Here is a 21,023-nt window from a genome sequence, read left to right as displayed (position 1 = left end):
CCAGACAGAAGACATGGTATGACCGTAAAGCACGCTGTCGGGAGTTTGTAGAAGGACAACAAGTCTTAATGATTGTTCCCCATCGGCAGAATAAATTGCAGACCACATGGGAGGGTCCCTTCCGGGTTCTCAGAAAACTGAATGATACCAATTACCTTCTTGCTTTAGATGATCAGGGGCTAAGGCAAAAGACTGTCCATGTGAATTTGATTAAGGAGTACCATGACCGGAACATTCCAATGATAGCAAGCTGTCGGTTGGCTTCAGAAGATGGTTAAGAGGATGAGGACTCTCTACCTGATCTCGTGGAAGCAGCGAGAGCCCCATCCACTGTGGAACAGGTTCCCCTGGGAGATCACCTGGATTCCCTACAGAAAATCCAGATGCTGGAAGTGCTTCAATGCTTCAATAGAGATGGGCTGCTTTCTCATCCCAACCAGGTCGAACCACCGTCACCCAACATCCTGTGAACACTCAGGGCATTCGTCCCATACAACAGGCTCCTTACCGGGTACCTGAATCAGTTCGAAACACCATGCAGCATGAGCTGGAGGAGATGTTACAGCTTGGGGTAATCCAGACCTCCCATAGCCCTTGGGCCTCCCCTGTGGTGTTAGTTCCCAAGAAGGATGGGAGTACTCGATTTTGTGTGGACTATCGGCGACTAAACGACCATACCGTCAGCGATCCTTACCCAATGCCTCGTATTGACGAAGTTCTAGACCGACTGGCTGGGTCCCGATATGTCACTACCTTGGATCTCAGTAAGGGATACTGGCAGATCCCTCTAACGGAGGAAGGGAGAGAACGGTCCGCTTTTATAACCCCCTTTAGTCTGTATGAATTTCTAAGCATGCCTTTTGGTATGAAAAATGCCCCGGCCACCTTCCAGAGAATGGTGGACCAGATCCTCCGGGGATGTGGTGACTTTGCTTGTGCCTACTTGGATGATATCGCCGTCTTCAGCCACACATGGGAGGAACATCTGAATCAAGTAGCCGTTATTCTGGACCTGATTCTTGCAGCCGGCCTAACTATTCGACCCGATAAATGCCAATTGGGGATGGAGGAAGTCCAGTACCTAGGGCATAGAGTGGGAGTAGGGAAGCTCCGTCCTGAGCCTGCCAAAATCCAGGCTATTAGAGACTGGCCTGTACCCCAAACTAAGAAACAGGTTATGGCTTTTCTGGGCACTGCCAGTTATTACCGAAAATTTGTTTCTCATTTCAGTACTGTGGCCAAGCCTCTTACCGACCTGACCAAGAAAACGATGCCCCGGCTGGTGATCTGGACTCCAGCCTGTGATGAGGCTTTTAACCGGCTGAAGGATGCTCTGATCTGCGATCCTGTCCTGGCTGCTCCAGACTACAAGAGGAGATTCATTGTGCAAACGGATGCCTCTGCTTATGGACTGGGAGCTGTCCTCAGCCAGGTGAATGCAGCTGGGGACGAGCACCCCATCGCCTATCTCAGCCGGAAACTGCTGGACCGAGAAGTGGCCTATGCAACTGTTGAGAAGGAATGTCTGGCTGTAGTGTGGGCCCTTAAGAAACTACGGCCGTATCTGTATGGACGGGAATTCACTGTGGTTACTGATCACAATCCCCTCACCTGGCTGAACAGAGTCTCTGGGGACAATGGACGATTACTGCGATGGAGCCTGGCTCTGCAGCCCTATAACTTTACCATACAATATAGAAGGGGCAGCCAACACCAAAATGCAGATGGACTGTCCAGGCAAGAGGAGCCTTGAGTCCTGTCAGCCATGCCTGCGTGTACTTAACCAGCGACCTGTAGAGGTCCCTAGTACGTACACAAGTTGGGAGGGGAAGGAATTGTCATGATGTATTTTACCTTCTCACTGTATTTGCTGTAATACTATGTCAGGATGTGATGTCACTTTCCTTTGGTTGTACTTACTGAACACTTTGAAATGTCTTGGGATGTAAGTAACCATACCTTCCCCCCATCTCCTGTGTCTCTGGGCCCATAATGCAATTATCTCTTGTCCACACAGCCAGGGGAACTTCTCATTGTTTCGTAAGCAGTGGATAACGCCAACTACACAAACCTGTAGACATCTCGGAGCCAACCTTCTAGAATCTTCTAGTGGGCCCAACCATTGCATAGACCCCTACCCTTGAGGGGCGGGCCCACGAGCTCAGACAATACACTCCTGTTTCTAAGTGCAGTTGGGAGCTGAGTTTTGAAAAGGAAGGGAGCGAGATCTGAATCTGCGGACAGATCTCGCCGTCCAGTGGATTGTGTGGGATTTCTGGGACTCTGAAAAGGACTATTACGTTGTGATCTGGCACTTTGGATTATCGGGAGGTGCCCCCGAATCTGTTTTATTTGGACTTGTCGTGTGCTGTTCCTGTATTCCTGTTAGTAAACCTGTTGGATCATCCTCGGCTTGTTGTCTCTCCTTGCTCTGCTGTACACCCCGTCACAGTGGGTATAGAGGGGTGGATGCAAATGGCGGACGGTGGGCTCCAAGTCAAAGGAGCAACAACCTGAGAGCAGTGGAGGCCACATGAGTGATGTGTGCGGATGATAAAACTCTGTCCTGAAGATGTATGATACCAGCATGTCCCCTGGCTGATGATGTACAGTGTAAACCCTCAGTGTCCCCCAGCTCTCTATACAGACACATCTGCAGATTTTCTCTCCGTTCTCTATGCAGACAGTTCTGCAGGAATTTCCCTCTGCTCTCTATACAGACACATCTGCAGGCTATTTCCTCCTCTCTCTATACAGACACATCTGCAGGTTTTCCTCCTCTCTCTATACAGACACATCTGCAGGTTTTTTCCTCCGCTCTCTATAAAGACACATCTGCAAGTTTTTCCATCCTCCGCTCTCTATACAGACACATCTGCAAGTTTTTCCATCCTCCGCTCTCTATACAGACACATCTGCAGGTTATTTCCTCCGCTCTCTATATGGACACATCTGCAGGCTATTTCCTCCGCTCTCTATACAGACATAGCTGCAGGTTTTTTCCTCCGCTCTCTATAAAGACACATCTGCAAGTTTTTCCATCCTCCATTCTCTATACAGACACATCTGCAAGTTTTTCCATTCTCCGCTCTCTATACAGACACATCTGCAAGCTTTTCCATTCTCCGCTCTCTATACAGACACATCTGCAGGTTATTTCCTCTGCTCTCTATACAGACACATCTGCAGGTTTTTCCCTCCGCTCTCTATACAGACACATCTGCAGGTTTTTCCCTCCGCTCTCTATACAGACACATCTGCAGGTTATTTCCTCCGCTCTCTATAAAGACACATCTGCAGGTTTTTCCCTCCGCTCTCTATACAGACACATCTGCAGGTTTTTTCCCTCTGCTCCCTATACAGATATATCTGCAGGATTTTCCCTCCGCTCTCTATACAGACACATCTGCAGGTTTTTTCCCTCTGCTCCCTATACAGATATATCTGCAGGATTTTCCCTCCGCTCTCTATAAAGACACATCTGCAGGTTTTTCCCTCCACTCTCTATACAGACACATCTGCAGGTTTTTTCCTCTGCTCTCTATACAGACACATCTGCAGGTTTTTCCCTCCGCTCTCTATACAGACACATCTGCAGGTTTTCCTTTACGCTCTCTATACACATCTGCAGGTTTTCCCTTCCTCTCTATACAGACACATCTGCAGGTTTTCCCTTCCTCTCTATATAGACACATGTGCACGTTTTCCCTCCGCTCTCTATACAGACACATCTGCAGGTTTTTTTCACCATCTGACATAAAACAGGAAAGATTTCTTTTGATTTCAAGTCAATTAGGAACCAAAATTCTTTCTATTTGCCAAATGCCAGAATAATGAGAGAGAGAATGTTTTCAGGCATTTTTATTACTTTTTGCACAGTGAGAAGTTTCCATCCACTAAGAGTACTGTGCCTTTAAACACTATGGGACCGCCCATATGATGATGTCATGTCTTTGGAAGCCCCTGAATGTCCCATTCCCTTTCATTAGACTCATTAGTCGACTTAAACACATCCGAGCATCCGGTGGTTCTAGGGAGATATTCATATACTGATGCTGGCATTTGTGTTTTATTTTCTGATGATGTATTAATGTACTGATGTTAGTTCTGGTGATGTATTCATGTACTGATTGTGGTTTTGGTGACATTCATTTAGAGATGATGCCACTGGTGTTGTATTTCTTGATGATGATTTGCTTGATGTTTTCATGTACTGATGCTGGTTCTGTTGATGTATTCATAGTTTTCATGTACTGATGGTGGTTCTGTTGATGTATTCATAGTTTTCATGTACTGATGGTGGTTCTGTTGATGTATTCATAGTTTTCATGTACTGAGCGTGGTTCTCCTCTTATATTCATGTAGTGATGATGTTACTGGTGTTTATTTACTGATGATAGTTTTGGTGATGTATTTATGTATTGATGGTGGTTTTGGCAACATATTCATGTTCTGAATTTGGCACTGGTGTTGTATTTAATTACTGATGATGGTTTTGGTTATGTACTCATGTACTGCTGGTGGTTCTGGTGGCATACTCATGTTCTGATGGTGGTTCTGGTCATGTATTCATACACAGATGGTAGTTCTGGTGACCTATTTACTAATGATGGATCTGGTGCTTTATTTATGTAGAATTAATGACTTTGTGTCACATCCGCAAGTTATCTCTGGGGATCTGTGATCAGGAGGTCTGAGCGCTTAATTGATAGTGGTTCCTCATTGGAGCCCACTTAACTATTATCCTCTATTGGAGTGGATTTACTTTCATTTAATGCTGAAGGGGCTAAAGACCCTTTTTCTTCTGGGTGAAATTACTCAGAGCCCTAATCGCAGCAGTAGCATCTTATCACCACTCCCTTCAGCTTTCAAGGAGCCTGTCTCTGGAGAATCTGAGGTGTCATTTTGGTTGCAGCTGAGAATTGTCCTGTTGGAGAAGCTGTGGAGTGATATTTTTTGGGGTTTTTCCCACCCATTTGCCTCACCTTCCTTGTGTTGTATTATTACAGTAGCGAGACCAGTGGCTCACTGACCTACTCACTAGCCAGGGTGAGTTCAGTGCCAGCGAGGGCCTAGGCACATAAGGGTGCACGGCGGGAAGGGCTCGTCTAGGGATGTTAGGGAGTGCATGGATCAGACTCAGGTGAGTGTTCTTGTCTCCTGACTGCTGATAATGAATGACTGATCACTGCATATCTTCTGGCTGATGATAATCTATTACAACTTTAACACTCATATCCTCTTTTGGCCTGACTCAGTGGTCCTCTTCTGCTACTCACAATGGACCTCATCTTCACCCGCCTCTGCTCCCTATCTAACCTCTCTAACTCACCTCTCTCCCTGTCTGACAACAACCTACTCACATTCTCTTCCCTCTCTTCTCCAAGTACACAACCCTCCTCCACAAACTTTCACATCCTTGCAGAAATCTCAAACACCTTGACTTACATTCACTCTGAGTCCCTTCTCCCTCTTCCTTATATGACGCAGATGCTGCAGCCACTTTATACAACACTACAATCTCTACAGCTCTTGAATTAGCTGCCCCCTCACACACACCAAAACCCGCACGATCAACAGGCAACCCTGGCACACGAGCCAGACTAAAGAACTGAGACGGGCTTCCAGAATTGCTGAACGCAGATGGAAGAGGTCTCATTCCACTGAGCACTTCATTGCATATAAAAAGTCCCTCACCACCTTGAAGTCCACACTCACTGCTGCAAAACAAACCTACTTCTCACCCCTCATATCCTCTCTCACAACCCTAAACAGCTATTCAACACTTTCACCTCTCCTCCGTCCTCCAGCACCACCTCCCTCTCCTCTCCTCCGTCCTCCAGCACCACCTCCCTCTCCTCTCATCTCAACTGAAGACTTTGCCTCTTTCTTCAAGCAGAAGATTGAGAACATCAGAGCAAGCTTTGGCCCACAATCACCATAGCCCCTCATCATCGCTACTCAGCCCTCTTCCTCCAAATCCAGCTTCTCCACCATGACAAATCATCTCTCCTCTCTACTCTCAATATCACATCTCACCACTTTTGCACGTGAATAGTTCCTGTCCCACCTCATCTCCAATCTCACCGCAGTTCTCATCCTGACCCTAACCCATCTCTTCAAACCTATTACCAACAACTGGTGTATTTCCTTCATGCTTTAAACATGCCTCCATCACACCATCCTCAAAAAGTCGTTCCATGACCCATGCTCTGTGTCTAGCTATCACCCCGTATCACTTCTCCACTAGGCTCCAAAACTACTGGAACAGCATGTCCATCTTGAATTGTCCTCACACCTCTCCTCCTGCTCCCTTTTTGACCGGTTACAATCTGGCTTCTGACCGCATCACTCCACTGAAACTGCCCTAACTAAAATCACCAATGACCTACTAACCACCAAAGCCAAGCGACACTACTCTATACTCCTCCTCCTGGACCTGTCCTCTGCCTTCGACACAGTAGACCATTCCCTCCTACTACAGATTCTCTCGTCTCTGGGCATCACAGACTTGGCGCTATCTTGGATCTCCTCATACCTAACAGATCAGTCATTCAGCGTCTCCCATTCTCACACCACCTCCTCATCTCGTCCCCTATCTGTCGGTGTCCCCCAAGGCTCAGTTCTTGGACCCCTGCTGTTCTCCATCTACACCTTCAGCTTGGTACAGCTCAGAGTCCAATGGCTTTCAGTATCACCTCTACACTGATGACACACAGATCTACCTCTCTGGACCTGACATCACCTAGTCCCTACTAACCAGAATCCCACAATGTCTGTCTGCTATTTCATCGTTCTTCTCTGCGCGATTCCTAAAGCTTAACATGGACAAAACAGAGTTCATTGTCTTTCCTCCTCCTCACTCATCTCCTCCAACAAGCCTTTCCATCAAACTTGATGGTTGCTCACTCTCCCCAGTCTCACAAGCTCATTGCCTTGGAGTAACCCTCGACCCTGCTCTATCCTTCAACACACACATCCAAGCCCTCTTCACCTCATGCAGACTACAACTCAAAAATATCTCCCGGATCCGTGCTTTCCTTAACCAAGAATCTGCAAAAACATTACTGCATGCCCTCATCATCTCCCGCCTCGACTACTGCAACCTCCTGCTCTGTGGCCTCCCTTCCAACACTCTTGCACCCCTCCAATCTATCCTAAACTCTACGGCCCGCTTAATCCATCTCTCCCCTTGCTATTTCCAGGCCTTGCCACTCTGCCAATCCCTTCACTGGCTTCCCATTGCCCAAAGGCTTCAGTTCAAAATATTAACCATGACATACAAAGCCATCCACAACCTGTCTCCTCCTTACATCTGTGACCTATTCTCTCGGTACCTACCAACATGCAACATCAGATCCTCACAAGATCTCCTTCTCCACTCCTCTCTTATCGCCTCTTCCCAAAATCACATACAAGATTTCTCCCACATCTCCCCCATACTCTGGAACGCTCTACCCCAGCATATCAGACTCTCACCTACTTCAAAAGGAATCTGAAGACGCGCCTCTTCCGACAAGCCTACAACCTACAATAACCCTCAGTCCAGTAGACCACTGCGCAACCAGCTCTGTCCTCACCTATTGTACCATCACCCATTCCCTGTAGACTGTGAGCCCTTGCAGACAGGGTCCTCTCTCCTCCTGTAGATTGTGAGCCCTCGCGGGCAGGGTCCCCTCTCCTCCTGTAGACTGTGAGCCCTCGCGGGCAGGGTCCTCTCTCCTCCTGTAGACTGTGAGCCCTCGGGGCAGGGTCCTCTCTCCTCCTGTACCCTCACCCATCCGCTGTAGACTGTGAGCCCTCGGGGCAGGGTCCTCTCTCCTCCTGTAGACTGTGAGCCCTCGCGGGCAGGGTCCTCTCTCCTCCTGTAGACTGTGAGCCCTCGGGGCAGGGTCCTCTCTCCTCCTGTAGACTGTGAGCCCTCCCGGGCAGGGTCCTCTCTCCTCCTGTAGACTGTGAGCCCTCGCGGCAGGGTCCTCTCTCCTCCTGTACCCTCACCCATCCGCTGTAGACTGTGAGCCCTCGGGGCAGGGTCCTCGCTCCTCCTGTACCAGTCTGTGCCTTGGATTGTTCATGATTATTATACTTGATTTTATGTATACCCTTTTCACTTGTAAAGCGCCATGGAATAAATGGCGCTATAATAATAAATAATAATATTACTGAACTCTTCAAGTGATGAGGTGGAAAGTGCTTCCTTTGTGCTGCCGTGTAACCAAGCGATGAGTTGGATTAAATTAACAGGTTTATTTACGCATTTCGAGGTGATTATGGTTTATCCTGAAGATGAGGCCAGATTGCCTCGAAACACGTGGATAAATAAACCTTGTTAATTTAAAGCGACTCATCGCTTGGTTACACGGCAGCAGAGAGGAACCACTTTCCACCTCATTATATTGGTGTCTCTACACCCGTGGATCTGCAGCAGCCTTTGTGCCTACATAGTGGTTCTGTCTTACACAACCCCCCCAGGCGAGGAGATGTATCCACCCCCTCACCCCTATCATGCTTTAATGTTCACCTTTAGTTCTCGTCTTCTGATCTCTTCTAGTGTGCAGAACCATAAATTCGGTGCTGGAGAGAGGAAGCGGGGTTAACGCCGGGCTACCACCGAATGAAGAGATTGGTGATTATAAATAAATTCTTTTATTTCATAGGTCTACTACGCGTTTCAGGGATCCAGTCCCCTTCTTTAGGACAAAAAGAAGAATCAACAATAACTTTTTCTTTTTGTCCTGAAGAAGGGGACTTGATCCCTGAAACGCGTAGTAGATCTATGAAATATAAGAATAATCAACAGTTTTCCTCATTCGGCGGTAGCGTGCACCGAACACTGACCCACATGAGGCTGCGGCAGCCGCCATTATCTGTTATGCCTTCACAGGGGCTGTGACTCTCACGACCCTCGAAGGTGAGTGTGATCTTCTACACACCGCTAGGTTTAATCTGGTGAGACCCTATCTGCGCTCTCTTTCCTCAGTTTCATAACCAAACCACTTCTGTTCTCTTTCTTCAGAATTTTCTCCACGTATGTAAAGGAGATTGAGGAGAAGCCGAGTGCCACATTGTGGGGGACCAAGATGCCTTTCGGGGAGCTTCTTTTTGAGAGAGGCAATAATGGTGGATGGGTGCATGGAGTTTCCTTCTCTCCCAGTGGTCAGTGCCTGGCTTGGGTTGACCACAATAGTTTGGTCAATGTGGCCGACTCTACACACGACAAAGAGTGAGAATAAGTATTCATTCACCGTATAATGTCCAATCTATAATAACACCAATACAGTGGGTACAGAAAGTATTCACACCCCTGTAAACGTTTCCCTCTTCGTTTCATTGCAGGCATTTGGTAAATTCTCATTAATGTGCACGCTACACCCCATCCCCCATATTGACAGAAAAAAAACAGAGATATAGGAATTTTTGCAAATGTATTAAACAAGAAAACCTGAAGTCTCACATGGTCATCAGTATTCAGCCCCTTTGCTCAGTGTTGAGTAGAGGCACCCTCCCTTTTCAGTTAGTACAGCCATGAGTCTTCTTGGGATCCTGGATTTGGGGATCCTCGGCCATTCTTCCTTGCAGATCCTCTCCAGTTCCGTCAGGTTGGAAGGTGAACGTTGGTGGACGCCATTTTCAGGTCTCTCCAGATGCTCAATTGGGTTTAGGTCAGGGCTCTGTCTGGGCCGGTCAAGAATGGTCACTGAGTTGTTCTGAAGCCGCTGCTTTGTTATTTTAGCTGTTATTTTAGCTGTCTTGTTGGAAGGTGAACCTTCGGCCAAGTCTGACGTCCAGAGCATCTGGAAGAGGTTTTCTTCCAGGATAGCTCTGTACTTTGGCCACATTCATCTTTCCTTCAATTGTAACCAGTTGTCCTGTCCCTGCCCCATAGCATGATGCTGCCACCACCATGTCTCACTGTGGGCATTGTATTGGGCAGGTGATGAGCAGTGCCTGGTTTTCACCACACATACCGCTTATAATTATCACCAGAAAGTTCTGTCTTGGTCTCATCAGACCAGAAAATCTTATTTCTCATAGTCTGGGAGTCCTTTATGGGTTTTTTTTGCAAACTCTGCGGCTTTCATATGTCTTGCACTGAGGAGAGGCTTCCAACGGGCCACTCTGCCATAAAGGCCGGACTGGTGGCGGCTGCAGTGATAGGTGACTTTGTAGTCTTTCTCCCATCTCCCTACTGCATCTCTGGAGCTCAGCCGCAGTGATCTCGGGGTTCTTCTTTACCTCTCTCACCAAGGCTCTTCTCCCATGATTCCTCAGTTTGGCTGCATGGCCAGGTCTAAGAAGAGTTCTGCTTGTCCTAAACATCTTCCATTTAAGGATTATGGAGGCCACTGTGATCTTAGGAACTTTGAGGACTACATAAATTCTTTTGTAACCTTGGCCAGATCTGTGCCTTTCCACAATTCTGTCTCTGAGCTACTTGGGCCGTTCCTTTGACCTCATGATTCTCATTTGGTGTGACATGCAGTGTGAGCTGTGAGGTCTTATATAGACAGGTGTGCGCCTTTCCAAATCACGTCCCATCAGTGTAATTTCACACAGCTGGACTCCAATGAAGGAGCAAAACCATCTCAAGGAGGATCACAAGGAAATGGACAGCGTGTGACTTACATATGAGTGTCTGAGCAAAGGGGCTGAATACTTATCACCATGTGTTATACTAAGGAAAGGGGCTGAATACTTATGACCATGTGATTTCAATTTTTCATGTTTAATAAATTTGCAAAAATTTCTACATTTCTGTTTTTTTCTGTCAGGATGGGGGATGGGGCAGAGTGAACATTACTGAGAATTTACCAAATGGCTGCAATGATACAGAGTGAGAAATGTAAAGGCGTCTGAATACTTTCAGTACCCACTGTATATAATATGTGACCTGTAATCGCACTATAACAACTAAATATACTGTATGTAATCTTTACTCACCCTATTACCCCTATATATAATATATTTTGAACTGAAATCTCCCTATTACCCCTATATATAATGTATTATGAGCTGTCATCTCCCTATTACCCCTATATATAATGCATTATGAGCTGTCGTCTCCCTATTACCCCTATATATAATGTATTATGAGCTGTCATCTCCCTATTACCCCTATATATAATGCATTATGAGCTGTCGTCTCCCTATTACCCCTATATATAATGTATTATGAGCTGTCGTCTCCCTATTACCCCTATATATAATGCATTATGAGCTGTTGTCTCCCTATTTCCCCTATATATAGTGTATTATGACCTGTCGTCTCCCTATTTCCCCTATATATAATGTATTATGACCTGTCGTCTCCCTATTACCCCTATATATAGTGTATTCTGACCTGTCGTCTCCCTATTACCCCTATATATAATGTATTATGACCTGCCGTCTCCCTATTTCCCCTATATATAATGTATTATGAGCTGTCGTCTCCCTATTACCCCTATATATAATGTATTATGAGCTGTCGTCTCCCTATTACCCCTATATATAGTGTATTATCAGCTGTCGTCTCCCTATTACCCCTATATAAAGTGTATTATGACCTGTCGTCTCCCTATTACCTTTCTATATAGTGTATTATGAGCTGTCGTCTCCCTATTACCCCTATATATAGTGTATTCTGACCTGTCGTCTCCCTATTACCTTTATATATAGTGTATTATGAGCTGTCGTCTCCCTATTACCCCTATATATAGTGTATTCTGACCTGTCGTCTCCCTATTATCCCTATATATAATGTATGAGCTGTCATCTCCCTATTACCCCTATATATAGTGTATTATGACCTGTCATCTCCCTATTACCCCTATATATAATGTATGAGCTGTCGTCTCCCTATTACCCCTATATATAATGTATTATGACCTGTCGTCTCCCTATTACCCCTATATATAATGTATTATGAGCTGTCGTCCCCCTATTACCCCTATATATAATGTATGAGCTGTCGTCTCACTATTACCCCTATATATAATGTATTATGAGCTGTCGTCTCCCTATTACCCCTATATATAGTGTATTATGACCTGTCGTCTCCCTATTACCCCTATATATAATGTATTATGAGCTGTCGTCTCCCTATTACCCCTATATATAATGTATTATGAGCTGTCGTCTCCCTATTACCCCTATATATAGTGTACTATGAGCTGTCGTCTCCCTATTACCCCTATATATAATGTATTATGAGCTGTCATCTCCCTATTACCCCTATATATAATGTATTATGAGCTGTCGTCTCCCTAATACCCCTATATATAGTGTACTATGAGCTGTCGTCTCCCTATTACCCCTATATATAGTGTATTATGACCTGTCATCTCCCTATTACCCCTATATATAGTGTATTATGAGCTGTCGTCTCCCTATTACCCCTATATATAGTGTATTATGAGCTGTCGTCTCCCTATTACCCCTATATATAGTGTATTATGAGCTGTCGTCTCCCTATTACCCCTATATATAGTGTATTATGAGCTGTCGTCTCCCTATTACCCCTATATATAGTGTATTATGACCTGTCGTCTCCCTATTACCCCTGTATATAGTGTATTATCAGCTGTCGTCTTCCTATTATCCCTATATATAGTGTATTATGACCTGTCGTCCCCCTATTACCCCTATATATAGTGTATTCTGACCTGCCGTCTCCCTATTTCCCCTATATATAGTGTATTATGACCTGCCGTCTCCCTATTTCCCCTATATATAGTGTATTATGACCTGTCGTCTCCCTATTACCCCTATATATAGTGTATTATGAGCTGTCGTCTCCCTATTACCCCTATATATAGTGTATTATGACCTGTCGTCTCCCTATTACCCCTATATATAATGTATTATGAGCTGTCGTCTCCCTATTACCCCTATATATAATGTATTATGAGCTGTTGTCTCCCTATTACCCCTATATATAGTGTACTATGAGCTGTCGTCTCCCTATTACCCCTATATATAGTGTATTATGACCTGTCATCTCCCTATTACCCCTATATATAGTGTATTATGAGCTGTCGTCTCCCTATTACCCCTATATATAGTGTATTATGAGCTGTCGTCTCCCTATTACCCCTATATATAGTGTATTATGAGCTGTCGTCTCCCTATTACCCCTATATATAGTGTATTATGAGCTGTCGTCTCCCTATTAACCCTATATATAATGTATTATGACCTGTCGTCTCCCTATTACCCCTATATATAGTGTATTATGAGCTGTCGTCCCCCTATTACCCCTATATATAGTGTATTATGACCTGTCGTCTCCCTATTACCCCTATATATAGTGTATTATGACCTGTCGTCTCCCTATTACCCCTGTATATAGTGTATTATCAGCTGTCGTCTTCCTATTATCCCTATATATAGTGTATTATGACCTGTCGTCCCCCTATTACCCCTATATATAGTGTATTCTGACCTGCCGTCTCCCTATTTCCCCTATATATAGTGTATTATGACCTGCCGTCTCCCTATTTCCCCTATATATAGTGTATTATGACCTGCCGTCTCCCTATTTCCCCTATATATAATGTATTATGACCTGTTGTCTCCCTATTACCCCTATATATAATGTATTATGACCTGCCGTCTCCCTATTTCCCCTATATATAATGTATTATGAGCTGTCGTCTCCCTATTACCCCTATATATAATGTATTATGAGCTGTCGTCTCCCTATTACCCCTATATATAGTGTATTATGACCTGCCGTCTCCCTATTTCCCCTATATATAATGTATTATGAGCTGTCGTCTCCCTATTACCCCTATATATAGTGTATTATGAGCTGTCGTTTCCCTATTACCCCTATATATAATGTATGAGCTGTCGTCTCCCTATTACCCCTATATATAGTGTATTATGAGCTGTCGTCTCCCTATTACCCCTCTATATAATGTATGATGAGCTATTGTCTCCCTATTACCCCTCTATATAATGTATTATGACCTGTCGTCTCCCTATTAACCCTATATATAATGTATTATGACCTGTCGTCTCCCTATTACCCCTATATATAGTGTATTATGAGCTGTCGTCCCCCTATTACCCCTGTATATAGTGTATTATGACCTGTCGTCTCCCTATTACCCCTGTATATAGTGTATTATCAGCTGTCGTCTTCCTATTATCCCTATATATAGTGTATTATGACCTGTCGTCCCCCCTATTACCCCTATATATAGTGTATTCTGACCTGCCGTCTCCCTATTTCCCCTATATATAGTGTATTATGACCTGCCGTCTCCCTATTTCCCCTATATATAGTGTATTATGACCTGCCGTCTCCCTATTTCCCCTATATATAATGTATTATGACCTGTCATCTCCCTATTACCCCTATATATAATGTATTATGACCTGCCGTCTCCCTATTTCCCCTATATATAATGTATTATGAGCTGTCGTCTCCCTATTACCCCTATATATAATGTATTATGACCTGCCGTCTCCCTATTTCCCCTATATATAATGTATTATGAGCTGTCGTCTCCCTATTACCCCTATATATAATGTATTATGAGCTGTCGTCCCCCTATTACCCCTATATATAATGTATTATGACCTGTCATCTCCCTATTACCCCTATATATAATGTATTATGACCTGCCGTCTCCCTATTTCCCCTATATATAATGTATTATGAGCTGTCGTCCCCCTATTACCCCTATATATAATGTATTATAAGCTGTCGTCTCCCTATTACCCCTATATATAGTGTATTATGAGCTGTCGTCTCCCTATTACCCCTATATATAGTGTATTATGACTTGTCGTCTCCCTATTACCCCTATATATAGTGTATTATGAGCTGTCGTCTCCCTATTACCCCTATATATAGTGTATTATGAGCTGTCGTCTCCCTATTACCCCTATATATAGTGTATTATGAGCTGTCGTCTCCCTATTACCCCTATATATAGTGTATTATGAGCTGTCGTCTCCCTATTAACCCTATATATAATGTATTATGACCTGTCGTCTCCCTATTACCCCTATATATAGTGTATTATGAGCTGTCGTCCCCCTATTACCCCTGTATATAGTGTATTATGACCTGTCGTCTCCCTATTACCCCTATATATAGTGTATTATGAGCTGTCGTCTCCCTATTACCCCTATATATAGTGTATTATCAGCTGTCGTCCCCCTATTACCCCTATATATAGTGTATTCTGACCTGTCGTCCCCCTATTACCCCTATATATAGTGTATTCTGACCTGTCGTCCCCCTATTACCCCTATATATAGTGTATTATGAGCTGTCGTCTCCCTATTACCCCTATATATAGTGTATTATGACCTGTCGCCCCCCCTATTACCCCTATATATAGTGTATTATCAGCTGTCGTCTCCCTATTACCCCTATATATAGTGTATTATGACCTGTCGTCCCCCTATTACCCCTATATATAGTGTATTCTGACCTGTCGTCGCCCTATTTCCCCTATATATAGTGTATTCTGACCTGTCGTCCCCCTATTACCCCTATATATAGTGTATTATGAGCTGTCGTCTCCCTATTACCCCTATATATAGTGTATTCTGACCTGTCGTCTCCCTATTACCCCTATATATAATGTATGAGCTGTCGTCTCCCTATTACCCTTATATATAGTGTATTATGAGCTGTCGTCTCCCTATTTCCCCTATATATAGTGTATTATGAGCTGTCGTCGCCCTATTACCCCTATATATAGTGTATTCTGACCTGTCGTCGCCCTATTTCCCCTATATATAGTGTATTATGAGCTGTCGTCGCCCTATTACCCCTATATATAGTGTATTATGACCTGTCGTCCCCCTATTACCCCTATATATAGTGTATTCTGACCTGTCGTCGCCCTATTTCCCCTATATATAGTGTATTCTGACCTGTCGTCCCCCTATTACCCCTATATATAGTGTATTATGACCTGTCTTCTCCCTATTACCCCTATATATAGTGTATTATGAGCTGTCGTCTCCCTATTACCCCTCTATATAATGTATTATGACCTGCCGTCTCCCTATTACCCCTATATATAGTGTATTATGAGCTGTCGTCTCACTATTACCCCTATATATAATGTATTATGAGCTGTCGTCCTCCTATTACCCCTATATATAATGTATTATGAGCTGTCGTCTCCCTATTACCCCTATATATAGTGTATTATGACCTGTCGTCCCCCTATTACCCCTATATATAATGTATTATGAGCTGTCGTCTCCCTATTTCCCCTATATATAGTGTATTATGAGCTGTCGTTTCCCTATTACCCCTATATATAATGTATGAGCTGTCGTCTCCCTATTACCCCTATATATAGTGTATTATGAGCTGTCGTCTCCCTATTACCCCTATATATAGTGTATTATGAGCTGTTGTCTCCCTATTACCCCTCTATATAATGTATGATGAGCTATTGTCTCCCTATTACCCCTCTATATAATGTATTATGACCTGTCGTCTCACTATTACCCCTATATATAATGTATTATGAGCTGTCGTCCCCCTATTACCCCTATATATAGTGTATTATGAGCTGTCGTCCCCCTATTACCCCTATATATAGTGTATTATGAGCTGTCGTCTCCCTATTACCCCTCTATATAATGTATGATGAGCTATTGTCTCCCTATTACCCCTCTATATAATGTATTATGACCTGTCGTCTCACTATTACCCCTATATATAATGTATTATGAGCTGTCGTCCCCTGTTACCCCTATATATAGTGTATTATGAGCTGTCGTCCCCCTATTACCCCTATATATAGTGTATTATGAGCTGTCGTCTCCCTATTACCCCTATATATAGTGTATTATGACCTGTCGTCTCCCTATTACCCCTATATATAATGTATTATGAGCTGTCGTCCCCCTATTACCTCTATATATAGTGTATTATGACCTGTCGTCTCCCTATTACCTTTATATATAGTGTATTATGAGCTGTCGTCTCCCTATTACCCCTATATATAGTGTATTCTGACCTGTCATCTCCCTATTACCCCTATATATAATGTATGAGCTGTCGTCTCCCTATTACCCCTATATATAATGTATTATGACCTGTCATCTCCCTATTACCCCTATATATAATGTATGAGCTGTCGTCTCCCTATTACCCCTATATATAATGTATTATGACCTGTCGTCTCCCTATTACCCCTATATATAATGTATTATGAGCTGTCGTCTCCCTATTACCCCTATATATAATGTATGAGCTGTCGTCTCCCTATTACCCCTATATATAATGTATTATGAGCTGTCGTCTCCCTATTACCCCTATATATAGTGTATTATGACCTGTAATCTCCCTATTACCCCTATATATAGTGTATTATGACCTGTCGTCTCCCTATTACCCCTATATATAATGTATTATGAGCTGTCGTCTCCCTATTACCCCTATATATAATGTATTATGAGCTGTCGTCTCCCTATTACCCCTATATATAGTGTACTATGAGCTGTCGTCTCCCTATTACCCCTATATATAGTGTATTATGACCTGTCTTCTCCCTATTACCCCTATATATAGTGTATTATGAGCTGTCGTCTCCCTATTACCCCTATATATAGTGTATTATGAGCTGTCGTCTCCCTATTACCCCTATATATAGTGTATTATGAGCTGTCGTCTCCCTATTACCCCTATATATAGTGTATTATGAGCTGTCGTCTCCCTATTACCCCTATATATAGTGTATTATGAGCTGTCGTCTCCCTATTACCCCTATATATAGTGTTTTATGAGCTGTCGTCTCCCTATTAACCCTATATATAATGTATTATGACCTGTCGTCTCCCTATTACCCCTATATATAGTGTATTATGAGCTGTCGTCCCCCTATTACCCCTATATATAGTGTATTGACCTGTCGTCTCCCTATTACCCCTATATATAGTGTATTATCAGCTGTCGTCTCCCTATTACCCCTATATATAGTGTATTATGACCTGTCGTCCCCCTATTACCCCTATATATAGTGTATTCTGACCTGTCGTCGCCCTATTTCCCCTATATATAGTGTATTATGAGCTGTCGTCCCCCTATTACCCCTGTATATAGTGTATTCTGACCTGTCGTCTCCCTATTACCCCTATATATAGTGTATTATGAGCTGTCGTCCCGCTATTACCCCTATATATAGTGTATTATGAGCTGTTGTCTCCCTATTACCCCTATATATAGTGTATTATGAGCTGTCGTCCCCCTATTACCCCTATATATAGTGTATTCTGACCTGTCGTCTCCCTATTACCCATATATATAGTGTATTATGAGCTGTCGTCCCGCTATTACCCCTATATATAGTGTATTATGAGCTGTCGTCTCCCTATTACCCCTATATATAATGTATTATGACCTGTCGTCTCCCTATTACCCCTATATATAATGTATTATGAGCTGTCGTCTCCCTATTACCCCTATATATAATGTATGAGCTGTCGTCTCCCTATTACCCCTATATATAATGTATTATGAGCTGTTGTCTCCCTATTACCCCTATATATAGTGTATTATGACCTGTAATCTCCCTATTACCCCTATATATAGTGTATTATGACCTGTCGTCTCCCTATTACCCCTATATATAATGTATTATGAGCTGTCGTCTCCCTATTACCCCTATATATAATGTATTATGAGCTGTCGTCTCCCTATTACCCCTATATATAGTGTACTATGAGCTGTCGTCTCCCTATTACCCCTATATATAGTGTATTATGACCTGTCTTCTCCCTATTACCCCTATATATAGTGTATTATGAGCTGTCGTCTCCCTATTACCCCTATATATAGTGTATTATGAGCTGTCGTCTCCCTATTACCCCTATATATAGTGTATTATGAGCTGTCGTCTCCCTATTACCCCTATATATAGTGTATTATGAGCTGTCGTCTCCCTATTAACCCTATATATAATGTATTATGACCTGTCGTCTCCCTATTACCCCTATATATAGTGTATTATGAGCTGTCGTCCCCCTATTACCCCTATATATAGTGTATTGACCTGTCGTCTCCCTATTACCCCTATATATAGTGTATTATGAGCTGTCGTCTCCCTATTACCCCTATATATAGTGTATTATGAGCTGTCGTCTCCCTATTACCCCTATATATAGTGTATTATGAGCTGTCGTCTCCCTATTACCCCTATATATAGTGTATTATGAGCTGTCGTCTCCCTATTAACCCTATATATAATGTATTATGACCTGTCGTCTCCCTATTACCCCTATATATAGTGTATTATGAGCTGTCGTCCCCCTATTACCCCTATATATAGTGTATTGACCTGTCGTCTCCCTATTACCCCTATATATAGTGTATTATCAGCTGTCGTCTCCCTATTACCCCTATATATAGTGTATTATGACCTGTCGTCCCCCTATTACCCCTATATATAGTGTATTCTGACCTGTCGTCGCCCTATTTCCCCTATATATATAGTGTATTATGAGCTGTCGTCCCCCTATTACCCCTGTATATAGTGTATTCTGACCTGTCGTCTCCCTATTACCCCTATATATAGTGTATTATGAGCTGTCGTCCCGCTATTACCCCTATATATAGTGTATTATGAGCTGTTGTCTCCCTATTACCCCTATATATAGTGTATTATGAGCTGTCGTCCCCCTATTACCCCTATATATAGTGTATTCTGACCTGTCGTCTCCCTATTACCCATATATATAGTGTATTATGAGCTGTCGTCCCGCTATTACCCCTATATATAGTGTATTATGAGCTGTCGTCTCCCTATTACCCCTATATATAATGTATTATGACCTGTCGTCTCCCTATTACCCCTATATATAATGTATTATGAGCTGTCGTCTCCCTATTACCCCTATATATAATGTATGAGCTGTCGTCTCCCTATTACCCCTATATATAATGTATTATGAGCTGTCGTCTCCCTATTACCCCTATATATAGTGTATTATGACCTGTAATCTCCCTATTACCCCTATATATAGTGTATTATGACCTGTCGTCTCCCTATTACCCCTATATATAATGTATTATGAGCTGTCGTCTCCCTATTACCCCTATATATAATGTATTATGAGCTGTCGTCTCCCTATTACCCCTATATATAGTGTACTATGAGCTGTCGTCTCCCTATTACCCCTATATATAGTGTATTATGACCTGTCTTCTCCCTATTACCCCTATATATAGTGTATTATGAGCTGTCGTCTCCCTATTACCCCTATATATAGTGTATTATGAGCTGTCGTCTCCCTATTACCCCTATATATAGTGTATTATGAGCTGTCGTCTCCCTATTACCCCTATATATAGTGTATTATGAGCTGTCGTCTCCCTATTAACCCTATATATAATGTATTATGACCTGTCGTCTCCCTATTACCCCTATATATAGTGTATTATGAGCTGTCGTCCCCCTATTACCCCTATATATAGTGTATTGACCTGTCGTCTCCCTATTACCCCTATATATAGTGTATTATCAGCTGTCGTCTCCCTATTACCCCTATATATAGTGTATTATGACCTGTCGTCCCCCTATTACCCCTATATATAGTGTATTCTGACCTGTCGTCGCCCTATTTCCCCTATATATAGTGTATTATGAGCTGTCGTCCCCCTATTACCCCTGTATATAGTGTATTCTGACCTGTCGTCTCCCTATTACCCCTATATATAGTGTATTATGAGCTGTCGTCCCGCTATTACCCCTATATATAGTGTATTATGAGCTGTTGTCTCCCTATTACCTCTATATATAGTGTATTATGACCTGTCGTCTCCCTATTACCTTTATATATAGTGTATTATGAGCTGTCGTCTCCCTATTACCCCTATATATAGTGTATTCTGACCTGTCGTCTCCCTATTACCCCTATATATAGTGTATTCTGACCTGTCATCTCCCTATTACCCCTATATATAATGTATGAGCTGTCGTCTCCCTATTACCCCTATATATAATGTATTATGACCTGTCGTCTCCCTATTACCCCTATATATAATGTATGAGCTGTCGTCT

The 21,023-nt window shown here is 43.1% G+C and overlaps 1 protein-coding gene across 4 annotated transcripts in view; it reads left to right on the top strand.

Annotated features, from left to right (window-relative positions):
- The window catches only part of LOC142312557 (actin-related protein 2/3 complex subunit 1A-like), a 253,388-nt gene that overhangs the window by 208,837 nt on the left and 23,528 nt on the right, over window positions 1–21,023 (top strand). For all 4 annotated transcript variants that reach the window (XM_075351544.1, XM_075351546.1, XM_075351545.1 and 1 more), the window contains one exon: window positions 9,017–9,223. In XM_075351544.1, coding sequence (XP_075207659.1) covers window positions 9,017–9,223 — 207 coding nt within the window. The remainder of the gene's footprint in view (window positions 1–9,016; window positions 9,224–21,023) is intronic.

This window comes from Anomaloglossus baeobatrachus, chromosome 5 (assembly GCF_048569485.1).
Source record: "Anomaloglossus baeobatrachus isolate aAnoBae1 chromosome 5, aAnoBae1.hap1, whole genome shotgun sequence".
Classification (NCBI taxonomy): Eukaryota; Metazoa; Chordata; class Amphibia; order Anura; family Aromobatidae; genus Anomaloglossus; species Anomaloglossus baeobatrachus.
This window is presented reverse-complemented; position numbering and strand designations above follow the sequence as displayed.